Here is a 13,955-nt window from a genome sequence, read left to right as displayed (position 1 = left end):
TCCATCAGCCAGTTTGAAAAAAATAGGTATCTACGTTTGGACAGGTTTCAGATAATTTTCCAAGCATTGGGGAATTTCGTCTAAAATTACGTAGGTATTCGAATGCATTAAATTTTTTAAAAATTTTGCAGTTGAAAAATAGATGAACGAGAGGGGGGGGGGGGGGTGAAAATAATGCAAAGTTAAAAATAATAAACTCATTTTGAGGTATTTTAAACCCAAGGTTCATTTCAGAATATTCTACCTCTACCACACCTTTCTCCTCCTTCCAAACAGAAAAAAAACCAAAGATGTTTTAAACTAGAAAAATTGAGGAATTTGATTATTCAAAAAATTGAACAGAAAATACCATAATTCGAAGAAAAAAGAGAAAGGAAAAAGAAAAGGAAATGGAAGAAAAGAGAAGGCTGAAAAGAAAGATCTGATTTGATAGGATTTCAATTTTTTTTTTTCTTTCAGAATTATAGAAGATGATGGTAATAATGGAATAACGAATTGGTTAAAATTTTACTCGGAGAACTGGTACTCTCGAATTTTTCATGATAAGTAAATAAATGAAACGGTTGAGAGAGTGTCCAATAAGCACTGCCAAAAATTTTAGGGTCCAAAGACCATTTTTGGTCCCTTCGGAGCGATTTGAGAAGTTTCTGGAGAAAATTGAAAAATTCCTGGAGGCTCCAGAATGGCTTAAAAGAAGTTCTTGGGAGATGAATCCACTCAAGGAATTATTCACCTTGATTCACATTTGTTCAAAAAAAAAAATATATGTTTTACGAAAAAGTTTGAAAATGACCCTTAAAACAGTTTTTGAATTTGTTAATTAAGCTTCCAAAAATGAGCTTTGATACCTGAAATTATGGTTACAGGGTTTTAGGACTCGCTTTTTCGACCTATTGGTTGGTTTCTTTCAAATCGGAGAGTTTCAGCTTAAAAAGTTCCCACGTGAGATTTCAGAATGAAAACAAACTGAGGGCATTTGAAAAATTTTACTAGAGACAAAAATTCAGCAAATGAAAAGCTGAAATTCCAACTACTCGAGTAATTTTCAGCCCAATTTTTCTTATTTATCAGTCAAGAAAAGAGAAGGAAGGGGTCAGGGTGAAGTGATAAAATTCAAAATTTAAGCAAATTTCAGATAGAGAAAGGAAAAAATTAAAAAACAATAAATCCAAAAATATTTCGCGAGAATTTTCAAATTATACGTACACCAGACTTAGTCATCAAAATGACGATTGGAACGTGACCAAAGGAAAGTAAGCAATTCATTTCGTAGGTAGAACGAAACCTGATGAGTATAATTTTCGTTGTTCTAATAAAGCACCTATAAGAGAGCTCGTATGTGGCCACATAGGTGCAAGGTCGATCGCATTACTACCACTTGCACGTATATCCAGTCGAACGCTGACGATGGCGGCGCGACGGTATCGGGTGTCGATGGTACGAGAATATCGTACACGATGATTTTTTTGACTCACGCTTTCATCGATATGCGTAGAGCTCGTGGGCGTCCATTTAAATAGCAGGTACGTTGTAATGTAACTCTTGTCGCGCGCGTCAAACGGTATTCGGATCGACATTTCGCGATCCGATCAACGTCAACAGACGTCATTGATCCATATGGGTTTTACCCCGCACCTTGCGCTCTTTATTGGCCGGCAACGGCGTGTCTGTGTAACGTAAAAATTCGCGAAATTTTTTCAGCCTGTGTAAAATGCCGAAATGGTCGCGTGCACACGTCAATTGTAAAGAAATTTCGCGCAGAATTGGTCCGAATATGCGTAAATCAGCGATCCTCCTTTATCACTGGCTGACATAATTTTCTTACATAAAATAAAAGAAACCAGTTTACGATGGACGCCGCACAGCGCCGCCGCCGATACCGCAGTTCGAACAATTCGTAATATTCTCGAATCGTTCGAATTTTATTGATATCAGGAAATGAATCCAATGAGCGTATTGACGTCAATTCTAGCTATAATTTCAATGATGAATCTACATCCGTCTCGGATTTTCGTATGTGTTTGTATGTGTACATAGGTGTAGGTGCCTGTACCTGTATATATAGGTAGAGGTACCTACGCGAATATTTCGTACATACATTTTATAGTTACCTACACTTCATTGTCAAAAAATAATTACCTATACTCGTACAGCTATGAAGAAATACGATTTTTTCATCAATCGAAATGGGCCCTCGGATACGAAATTTCCAGTTTTTCGACTTCTCTAATACGCATTCGATAACAGAAATCCGATTAATAACGATAAGCCCTTTCATACATGTCAACGTCGAATTCGTTTCTAAATCTATGTGCCACAATTTACGCGACGCTTGTCAAAGCAATACATATGAGCAAAACTGCCCAGTAATAACAGGTTCCATTCTGGTTCAATCCAGTTAATTTGTTGTATCTGGCATTTTTTTTTTGTTTATTTCGACAAAATTTGCTCCATTCGCGGGTTGCCCTAACATCGGAAGAGAAAAGTTGAAAGCTGGATTTCATATTACACGTGTTAAGTGGTACCCTAGCTACCATCGATCATTCAATTTCACTGAAAATTATTCCAACTGATTCACGGTGGGAGGTGAATAATTAAAATATTTACAACGTAGGAAGAAAAATGACAAATTTTCCATAATCATGAGAAATGAGAAATCCATTTCGAGATGGAAAAAACTCAACAAGAAATCATGAAGGGAGGGGGGAGCAGGATCGATGTAAATTTTCAGCATTCTGAAAACCAAAAAAGGCCCATCATGGTGATTTTTCAATTAAAAAATAATGATTCGATATCTGATATTCTCCCCACTTCCCTAGTTCTCTCGAATTGACAATGAAAGCAGCTTCTTAAACAAAGTTCGAGAGATGAGAGGCAAGGTGAAGTGTCTCCCTAGATCTTGAGAAGTGAAAAGGGCCTTTGAAAAGTCCGGAAGTAAATCAAGGGAAAAAAATAAAATTACTGGAAAAAAACAAAAAAGTGAAAATTACGTATCAAAAACCTCTACTCCCCCCCCCCCAAAGAGCTCATCTGCCTTCGAAAATGTTCCAATTATATTAGGGAACTTTTCTTCGATTGGGTTGAAAGGCTCACCAATAGAGCCTCCAGCAGCAGAAGATGAATTTTCTCCAGCAGCCTCAAATAACTTTGTCATAATTTGACATTTCCACATCGATTGGGGCACCTACTAGATACCCTGAAAATTTCTAATTTGAAAAAAAATTCTAAAATTGAGACCTTGAGTCCTTGACATTATCGAAGGGGGGAGGGGGAATTGAGTTTAGGATATATTTAACGTTTCGAGTAATTTTATAAAAAAATTGATGACTTGAAATTTTTTTGTACTTAATTTGAGATTTTCAATTTGCAAAAAACACATTCGGAGCGATTTGAAGGTGCTGAAGAAAAGTTAACTTTTACTATGGACGTTCCAGTTCGACCGGAAAATAATGGCAATCACTCCAGGAAAATCAACTTTGTTGGAGGGGGGAGGGTGAAAGAAGTTTCACACTGATTTGATGCAAGACTGATGATTTTGGAATTTTTTTCAAGTTTGAGATTTTCAACTATGTACCTGGTAAAAAAAAATACACTTTTCATTTCATCACCTTCACCGTTGATTTACGAATCACCTGTCATAACTGATTCGGAATGTCGAACTTATGACAAGATTGAATTTCAGCTGCTGAAATTGCTGAAAAAAAATCAATTTTTGCTGGAGGCTCCAGATTGATTGGAAAAGTGTAGCAATCGATTCAGAAGGTCAACTTTAGTAAATAAACTTATTTTTAAACTTTTATCTCAACATTTACTTTTTTTGCATAAAATTACCTAATAGACGAAAACGCTATTTCCATTACATATTTTCAAAAATTTGCCAAAAATTAAAAAACCAGCTTTTGACCGATGAAAATTCAGTTCCTAATTATGGGTAACTTGCTTTTTCCTTAAATCAAAATTTTATTCCCAATTTGAAATGAATTTTGTCACAATTAAAGAAAAAGATCTCCAACTTACCATTCTTTTCAATCAGCCTGGCACTAGAAACGGTTCATTTATGAACAAAAATCGACTATGCAAATCTACCTATAGGTTTTGGAAAATACGCGATTTTGTTTTTCCAGAGTCGTATCGTATAGTTTCCCATCATTGTATTCGCGCAAGTAGGTCGCACACCTGCGAAAAATGCTACTCAAATCGAAATACTACACGATAAGCAGCGACGCTTGGTACAGTTAAGTTTTACGACCTTTCATTTCACGCGTTCGACTGGTTGATTTTTCAACTATAAGGGAACAAAAAATCACCGAGCTAAGCGTATTCTTATCTCGTCAAAGTACCTCATTGTCTTTGGCGGACAATCGAGCCGCGTGTGTCACCGTTAAATCATCGAATCAACCCACGCCTGTATAGATCTGTAACTGTTAATGCATTGCTGACATTATGTATTTCGGTAATGGCGCTGTATATTACACTTACAATGTCTCGACAATGGGCATTGAGGAATGCATGTCAGCTATAGGTGGAGGATCTGCGCCACCGAATACAATATACTCGCACTTCGACGAAACTCTCAGCCATATAGTCATCAAATACCTAACTCGAGTCCTCGGCGTTTCCTGTCCCCGTAAGATTTTGATTCATTTTTCACTTCGTATCGTTTCTAATTACACAGTTCATAAATCGAGTAGGCGTCCATAATAACGGATTACGAGGGTTGCTGTCTAATCAGTCTTTATCTATAGGTATTTACACGTTTAGAAATTTCGAAGAAAATTTCTGCATGTGTTGCCGGAAGTAGAGAAGAAAAATTGATCGCAGAGAAACTAGTTCTGGTTTACGAGTTTTTTTGCAGGTACCTATACGTATCTATGTACTTCCCGAATTTACAACTATAGAGAAAATTTCTAAATAGATAGTAAACAAGCACACAGGTGGCTATTTTTAAAACCAAACGTAAATAATATGATGGGGATGAGCATGATAACGAGATGCCTGAAGGGAAATGCACGCTCGATTTGCGTCATTTCATTCGTATATATGATGGTGGTATTGGTGGTGAAAGGTTATCCACATTGGACATATACGCACGCAAATCATTTTGTATTCAGGAGACATATAAGTTGGTAGGTGCGTTTTTTTTTCAGGATGATTTTTTTTCAATACTTACGTATTTTCGAAAAAAAAAGAAATTATAAAAAACACGAGACCAAATCACAAATCAAAAACGCCAGGTAAACGATTCAAAAGGTTAACAACTCGATGTGCGACGCTGTGATGACCTCGTCATAGTATTTTTAACGTTAGTAAACATTCAGGGACACACGTATACAAGTGCGGGATATCCGATATATAGGTTAGTCTGTAGTGGGTGGAGTTATTGTAGGATATGCTAAGATGAGGGTGCACAACCGCAAACCAGTGAACGTATTTCAAAATGGCGATATCGATATAGTCAAACATCGATATATCGATTAAGAAGTTCGTATTTCACTTTATCTCTTGGTGTTTTGAAGTTCGTGAGTATTGAGCATGCGCAATGTCTCAAAGGTCAATCTTGCAACCCTTATGCGAGTTCGTCATGTCCTTCTTTTCTATTGGTGCGACTCATGATGAAGCATCCATCTATATTCAAGACATGAGATCTTCCTCAAATTTAGAAAAAAAAATTCTAAAAGCTTCCTCATTGCTTCCCTCACTACTGCAAAATAAATTACTCTGGCAAAATAGCATGGCATGAAAATTGTCAATCAAAATGGGGATCACTTCTGCACTAGGAACAAATTTCTCCAAATTGAAGATCAATTTTATAAATTTTGGACAGACCAGCTCTACCCACTGTTTTTAAATCTTATTGTGGAGCCCCCATAGGATCCTTCTATCTCCCTTAAATTTTAGAAAAACATTCAACAAATCTCTTTCTCACTACCCCCTTCCATGCACAAACATCCACCCCACAAGTCAACATGATTACAGAACGTTTGCTTTACATAAGACATCACGGATGAGTCTCGTATACAGATAGCACGGTACATAGAGACACTATACCGCGAGATAACACGGATATCTGGTCTTTTTACCTCCTCAGCTAATCACGCCTCGAATTAGCATAAAGCATAAACACACCGAAACCGGTTGAATAAACCGATCGGACAATTTGTCTCTATAAAGATGCTTTATTTTGGCACAACAAACGATACAATTCGAGTACCTCTATCGCCGAAAATTAATACATAAAGTTCTCTAATAAGGTACAAGATACGAGATGATGCGCGCGGGACCAGACTCTATGACAATTCGGATGCACACAAACACACGTAGTGAGGCGCAGGCGCACGTCAACACATTCGAACACGTTCCACAAACGGTAGACCGCCAACAGAGAAACCAATCTGCACCGGTTCCACAATATTGACGTCATCGCGGTGACTCTCGTACACATATATGTAAAAAAAATACAGTTTAAAAAAAACTTCAATTTGCATTCTAGTACGCGACATTAATTATGGCCTAGGGCCTAATACGTGTACATTTTCCCTATATTTATCCCAGGTGTCAAAAAGTACCCTACGTCGCGCGTATACACCTCGTCTTGTGGATATTTTTAAATCGTTTCCTATTTTATTGGCAATCGCGGTGACAAAAAGAAAGACTTTTCTCAGTTCCTCTTTATTTAAAAAAGGAAGTAGTTAGGTTACAATTGACTATTGAGTGAGAGATATCAACGATGCTTCCACTGAAAGGGGTATTACCTGAAAGCTACTTTCCACAGTCGTGTATCTAGGTCAATCATTTTTGATGTAATAGCTTGTTTATTTGCGCATGATGAAATGTCTCAACTTTGAAAAAATAACATACCTAACGCGTGTTTCTAATGTACACGAAGCTAAATAATATAATGGCTATTTTCATCGTGAAAAATCCTCTCCTGATATCGTCCAAGCGCGGTAATCTGTTTTTGTACTCGTTATGCATCATTGTCAATGCCTTAATAGATTTACCTATACCCATTCTCAACATAACAATAAACTAATCGTATATTCCTCAATGAGTTGATACATGACAGGTTTTTACCTGCGCGATTATTTTGGTCCGGTGACCTTAATAAAAGAGTGGTTTACTTTCTTTCGATTGTCCATCTTGAGAATGGGTAAGAGGGCGAAAAATAACACGGTTTTGCCAAAGGATACAAAGTAAATAGAAATGTTACCTATAGGGTTAGGTAAATACAATATAAGTGAGATCTTAAGCGCCGAAATACAAATTTTCAGGTAAACCATCACTTGAAATATGATTTAGAATGTTTTATACCGAAAAAGAGCTTTTAAAGATATTAGATCAATCATCAAGTATCCATTCAATTTATCACATGGGCAGGGAGGTGAAAATGGAGGAGCATGAATATCAATGGCAATCAAATATTGGACAATGAAAGTTTGAATAATCCTCTCCTTATGAAATCACATGACAATGATGCAAGTTTTCAATATATTTACTCATCCAGAGTCTCAAATTTCCAAAAGAAAATGCCAACTACCAAAAAAAATTTGAATAAATACCCAATTTGAACGCTCCTTCCCCCCTCCATAAAAAGGCAAAAGAGAATCTGATCTGAATCCAAACACAACACCTCAACTGGTTACACACCTATCGATACTTCCTCATGTTATGGTTTTAAAAAGAGGCCAGGGACATTCTTCCTATAACTAAATTAATGGTCAACGTCAACGTCACAACAAAAATGATCCTAGGGAGAAGGGTTATCGATTGAGCAAAACATATAGAGAAATTAATCACGTGAACCAGATGCCTCAAAAATTATAATTGGCGCCATCTACTTCCTTTAGGAGTTGGTTTTGCAATTTCTTCTAAAGGGGCCATGGACGTTATCACTGCGGTTGACGTCATAGCTGTGGTATTCTTCCATAATCATATGTTTTTAAACATCGTATACCATTTTTCAATAATGACTGACCAAATTGACAGATTCAGGGTTGTGTTAGCTTAAATTGTTCCAATTTTCATGCGTCAACTTTTTTAGAAGAATCAGTAGACATGGCAAAAGGCAACATTAATGGATCAAAATGCAGAATCTAGTACTCTTTCCAAACTTAAACTACGAATTATTTAGAGAAGTATTCTTCAATTTTATCTACTTAATTGTTAGTATGAGAATTAACAAGAATTTCCAACTTACGTATTTCTCTCGGAATTTCTCTGCTTGATAAATAGCATGCTTCGAAGTTAGCACAATACTGTTGATAAAATCAGCCTCCGATCCGGTGTCTTCTTCAGACACCGAACGTTTTTGAGCTCCTGAAGACGACGTAGGAACTCCGGGGCATGGATTAACCCAATGCGGTTTGTCACCATTTGACTCATTTGACTTATCGGTTGAGGAACGTTTACCACGCATAGGAACCGACATAGTTAAAGGAAGGATTAATGAGAAAATCAATAGGAACCCGTAAACGTCTGCAAAAACAAAAACAAAAAAATTACCTATATTAGTACATACAACGGATACAGAAATTCTTAAAATAAATATTTGGACTCTAACCAATATTTTCAGGTCACGATTTGCTCATTTTAAGTATGAATAAATTAATAATGAAACCCAAAAATTATTCAGGTGGCAAGATAAAAGAGAGTTGAAACTTTTAGCAAAATCAGCTTCTATCTCGTTCAGTGATCGCACGTGATGGTTGTTAGGTTAATGATTCATATGTACCTATCAAGACCTGGGTACTGTTTCAATACACTGTGTTGTTTGCGAAAAACATAAAAGAAAGAAGTGAATTAAAACTCGGAGTTGTCCTAGTCAGAATAATTAATCGTATTGAAGACTCTAGGGACTAGTCACTATGCAGGGTGTCCCATCGAGATCGACCGTCTGCTATAAAGAAGTACCTATGTTTTTGGTTTGGGTACAAGCTATTGCCCCTTCGAATGTCCAGATAGGCATCTTGTTTACCAACCCAAAAGGCGGTAAAGTGAAACAACCAACCCAATTTTGGCCTAAACGAATTGTTTATTAAAATATAGGTATCGAACACGCTTTTATTAGTCAGGACATCTTTCCTTCACCCATTGCAGACGTCTATTGAACCTGAAGATGATTTAGACAGACAATAGGTGCGGATGGTGTACATTTTGGTGCTCTCCCTTCCCTCACTTACCCATCGCCGACAGAAAGATCAACCAAAAGAGCATATCAAATTGCCTATTACTATGATTTTTCCACTTTGCTAAATCTAATCCAGTACATTCCCATCAAATGCGAGATGTAATGTTTCTGACTTGAGCGATGGACTTATTCGCCAATTTAATTAGAAATACTGGAACGAACGACATTCCCTCGGAAACCCATAAAGACACAGAAGTGGTAGTTATCTTAACGGGTGAATATTTTCAATTCAGACTTGTTAACATTTTAAATAAGTTAATAAGAGAGCAGTCTATTGAGAATCCGATAAAGATACCTGTTGGTGGGAGGTTTGGTGTTTCGGAGGTTCATTTGTGTTCGCTAAATGTATGTTGACGGTACGCGCATTCGCTTCGGCGGCCGATTCGGTGGCGGTAGATCTTAAATAAGGTGATTTACGGATTCGTTAGTTAAAAAGGTGAGATCGCTCTCGGGGCCCACCTGCTGATTAAGGCGTTAAAAGACCCAGGGCCCACCCGGCGAGAAGTCGATCGAAGTTGCCGAATAGTTCCGCCAGAGGTCAGATACGTATCTGACAAGCTGAGCAATATCTTGTTGAACTTGTTTGTTATACTATGCATGATATTTTTCTTTTTTTTTTTCTTTTCCTATATATGTGTATAATTTTTTATATGTACATACGTGTGTGTGTGCAAACTAACCAAAAAATCAACTAGAATCGGAGAAGAAAGCTCCTATACCTTTTAGGCCCCCTGTAGCGTGTTACGTCGCGCGTCGGTAGCTTTGTGTACTCTCGGTTGGTATCCGTTTATATGAATTAACTCCCTTTGGCCCGTATCTTCTCAAACACATCTATAAACGATTTGTTTATCTTGAATTTTTTTTTCCTTCGCAGGTAGCCCTTTTTTTTATAAAATAAATTGCGACATCTCGAAATTATACCAAAATCGACGTCAATTAACAAATTTTTTTTGACCACTTCCACTTCCCCCATTTTTAATATCCCATAAAACAGACACCTTATACGTCAGCAAATGGTCGTATTATGTAACCATGCGTGAGCAATGAGCATCCACAATCCAACGTACACAGTCAACACTTCAACAGTCAATCAAGGAGAACGATGGTCTGTGGCGTCATAGGTGATTTTTTTTTTCATATTTTGGGAAATTATTGCGTGTTTAGTTGTTACAGATTTGCAAAGAAGTTGGAAATTTATACCTATCTACGAGTTAATTACAGTAAATTTATATGGCGTATGTGTAGCCACGCTGCAGGTACCCGATCGTATAATTCGAAAAAATTTCTACTACGTTTGACGTAAATACCATCGGAATGCGTTATTATGGCGCATCGAGCTTTATGATGATTTACCTTACGAACTTTACAGTGAAAGGGAAACCTGCTTTAATATACAGAAGGACTCGCAGACGACAACTCGGTCAACTATAAGTATACGTTTATTAAGTTAAAAAGAGACCAGGCACCCGGCAGAAAAATAGAAATTATTGATACAGATCTACGCAGTAAGTACAGACGTACTACAAATACGTACGCACTGCACGACTTTTTTCATATCCACTGGTGCAACTTTACCTACCAGTTGTACCATCCAAGCCATAATTACCTTTTTACGTACTTATCACGTATACAGATTCAATTACCTTCAAATTATTTACTCAATAATCTACCTACTTATAGGAAGATAAGACACTCAACTCACTTAAATAACCTCAATTTTTACCCCAATTTTCTTTCCACCGAGGAAAACACCCTACCCTTTAGCACACTCTTTTAACCCAACCAGGACACCTCGAGGTATATTAAAATAATAGATAACTGTGTAATATTTATAAATAGGTAGGTACAGGTAGCTGTATCCTTTAATAGGTGTATTTTCGTCTTCATTTAACGTCAATAACATTAATGTCGTAAAAAGTCGCCGTCAATAAAATATAAATTTATTGTATCTTTTGTGCAACCATTTCATAATTACACGAACCGTTTAACACCGGGCAAATCACCAAGAAATTTATAATAAAATTTTCGAATAAATTAACGTTTTATGATTTTCCTTCTTTTTCGCAGCTTCTTTTTTTCTTTCCTTCGCCGCAAGTTGGAGTGGCGGGACATTAAACTTTGGATACCTATTTTTTTTTCATTTTTTTTTTATTGACGCCGCCGGGTGATTTTTCAACACAGTTCCGTAAACAGTAGCGGTTTGTTATATGGGTCGTCAAATGGGGAAAAAAATCGATCGATAATTGAGAAGAATTTTTTTATATTTTGAAACGCGTAAGTATAAGTAGGTATTTTACTCGTTACACGTGTGTGTGTTTGTGATTCCTCTATTTATATAATCATCTGTCTTATAGGTAGGTAATCGCCTCGGCACAGTTTGCAGTAGTTTTCTCATTGATTATACTTATTTATCAACTTAGAAGACAATAATTCTCGTAGATTATGTAAGATGTTTCATCCAGATCGGCGAATCAATTCAAGTAATGTGTAAGTTGTGCACTCTAATTTTGAAATTAATGCTCGAAGAAGAATTTGTGAATCACGCTTTCCTTCACAATGTGAAAAATTTAAAGCCGAGTGAATAATTAATTCTGAGATGATCATTCAAAAATTTTAAAATCATTTAGAATTGATTTTTTGAGTAGAAAATTTGAATTTTTGGTTCCTTCTTGCTTTCTCGCTTGGTATGGTAATACCTACTAATAGGGACAAAACGTGAGGAAATTGAAATTGTATAAGAGCGATTTCAAGGGAAAATGAATTTTTTTGCTGGTTTCTGAATCTGGAACAAATTCTCAAATTTTGTCGATTTGGGGGGGGGGGGGTGTTTATAATTACAATTCTTGATCATGTATCTACATCTCCAAAATTTAAGGATTTATACAAGCATACATTTTTATAAATTTACATTTATCTCATGCAGGTCCCTCAAAATTTTTGAAAGTTGAAATTTGTTTACTTTGTTGGTAAATTCTTTTGAAACATCTTGAAACAAACAAAAAATATCATCTTATGAAATTATTTATTTTCGAAATTGAAGGAGCCAGAGGCAATGAATATAAAAATGTTGAGGCAGGTGCCTTGCCTTATAATTTTAGAGATAAATATTTTTGTAAGAGAACCTTTTTGTTTGCCTTGAAAAAATTGACCAAAAATCTTGATAAAATATTTGGCTCTTGGAAAATTCATCAAACCATCGCTCGCCCCTTCAATCCTCAAATTAGGCACTTTTCAGATAAATCGATCATTTTAACCTTTCCATGTGAGCAATAGACCCCTAGGGTTAAAAAATAATGTATCGAGGAACTCCGCTTAAATTTTTTTGTGTTTACTTAATTTTGAATTTGATTTTTCTTCTAAGAGGACACAAAAGTATGTACTTGAAGATCTGATCCTTTGGCTTAGCTCTAAAAAAAAACTTGAATGTACGTAGATTGATTTTTTTTAAAATGAAGAGCTTCAGTCCCACGAGTTGTTTGTTGTTGTTGTTTTTAAATATCTCTGTGATTTTCAACAGTTTTTTATTGATAGCTAAGCACGTTTGATTTCTGTCACTCAGTTCCACTTGGACTAGCACAGCACTTACGTATTAGGCAATCAATTGTTATGTTTACAAAAAGAAAGGGAAAACCCTAAAAGCAGTAAAATCGCCATCTCAGAGCATCATTTCCAAGACTATGACGACAATGTGTGAGAATAACACGTAAAATTTATAGTCCAGCATGACATATTTTTGCAAATTTTCAAACAAAAGAATGAGAAACACTTTAAAGCAGGTACAGGTACACCTCTAGACTATATTAATTTTCTCTCGTGCATGGTGCATCGAAGCAAATATTCATACACGCGTGAAAGTTATATACGTAAACCGAGCGCCGGCCAAAATACGCGTCCAAGGACGTATAAGCCCATCAAGGTATATACAGTTAACAATTTTCTCAAACTTTTCGCAGCGATATTCTTGTACGCGCACGAAGACACTTTAATGTACGTAAGCAACATATAAACAGGAACCTATCGGTACCTACTTTGTAAGTCTTGCAAAAGTAGTAAACCTGAGCTATAAAAATTATTCACATGTTACAAACAAACTAGAACTTAGTAAACAAATATTTATCTTGGGCATTACTCTATAGGTAGAGTATAAGCGAGCAGATTCTTCAGGTAAAATTTCTTTTTATGAATCCTCATTTTGTGGAGTATATTATGGTATCGTTAACCCTTCATATACTCGAGGTACAAGAACCTCCCACACTGGACTGGACTGGACTGGACAAAAAAATCGATATTTAAATCATATACCTATGTATAAGTATTATTAACAATTATACATGAACACCAAACCGTGTTATTTTTTATTTCGAAACGCCAAGTAATTAAAATTCTTTAAATGAACCGAGGCGCCAAACCATTGTCTATTCAATGAGTTTCCTGTTTTACGAAAACAACGTTAAAATACGTAGAAATAACTGCTAAAGGTATAACCGCGCGGCGCTCATCGCTTCCGAATGATTGTTGACTATATTTTTTTTTCACTACCCGTAGACGCCACCGTCTGACAAATGGGGATTTTTATCATTTGCGAGCCGGCATCGTACACATATTCACCTTTCAGCCTAAGCTGATGCTGTATATCTCTATAGCTCAAGTGCATAGGTATTGAAATATTGTGCAAGATATCACGCAGGTGTTTATGATATCACTTTCTTTAAACGTAACGTACTCGCACAGATGCAATGGTCATTAATGATTTTGCGTTCGAGTTTGA

The 13,955-nt window shown here is 36.4% G+C and overlaps 1 protein-coding gene across 4 annotated transcripts in view; it reads right to left on the bottom strand.

Moving 5' to 3' along the window:
- Nucleotides 1–13,955, bottom strand: part of LOC135835691 (uncharacterized) — a 141,608-nt gene that overhangs the window by 10,246 nt on the left and 117,407 nt on the right. For all 4 annotated transcript variants that reach the window (XM_065350077.1, XM_065350076.1, XM_065350078.1 and 1 more), the window contains one exon: nt 8,198–8,475. In XM_065350077.1, the coding sequence (XP_065206149.1) occupies nt 8,198–8,428 (231 nt within the window). In that variant the 5' untranslated portion in view covers nt 8,429–8,475. The remainder of the gene's footprint in view (nt 1–8,197; nt 8,476–13,955) is intronic.

The sequence above is a fragment of the Planococcus citri genome, chromosome 2 (assembly GCF_950023065.1).
Source record: "Planococcus citri chromosome 2, ihPlaCitr1.1, whole genome shotgun sequence".
NCBI classification, from domain to species: Eukaryota; Metazoa; Arthropoda; class Insecta; order Hemiptera; family Pseudococcidae; genus Planococcus; species Planococcus citri.
The sequence above is the reverse complement of the archived record's forward strand: the minus strand, read 5'-3'. Positions and strand labels throughout refer to the sequence as shown.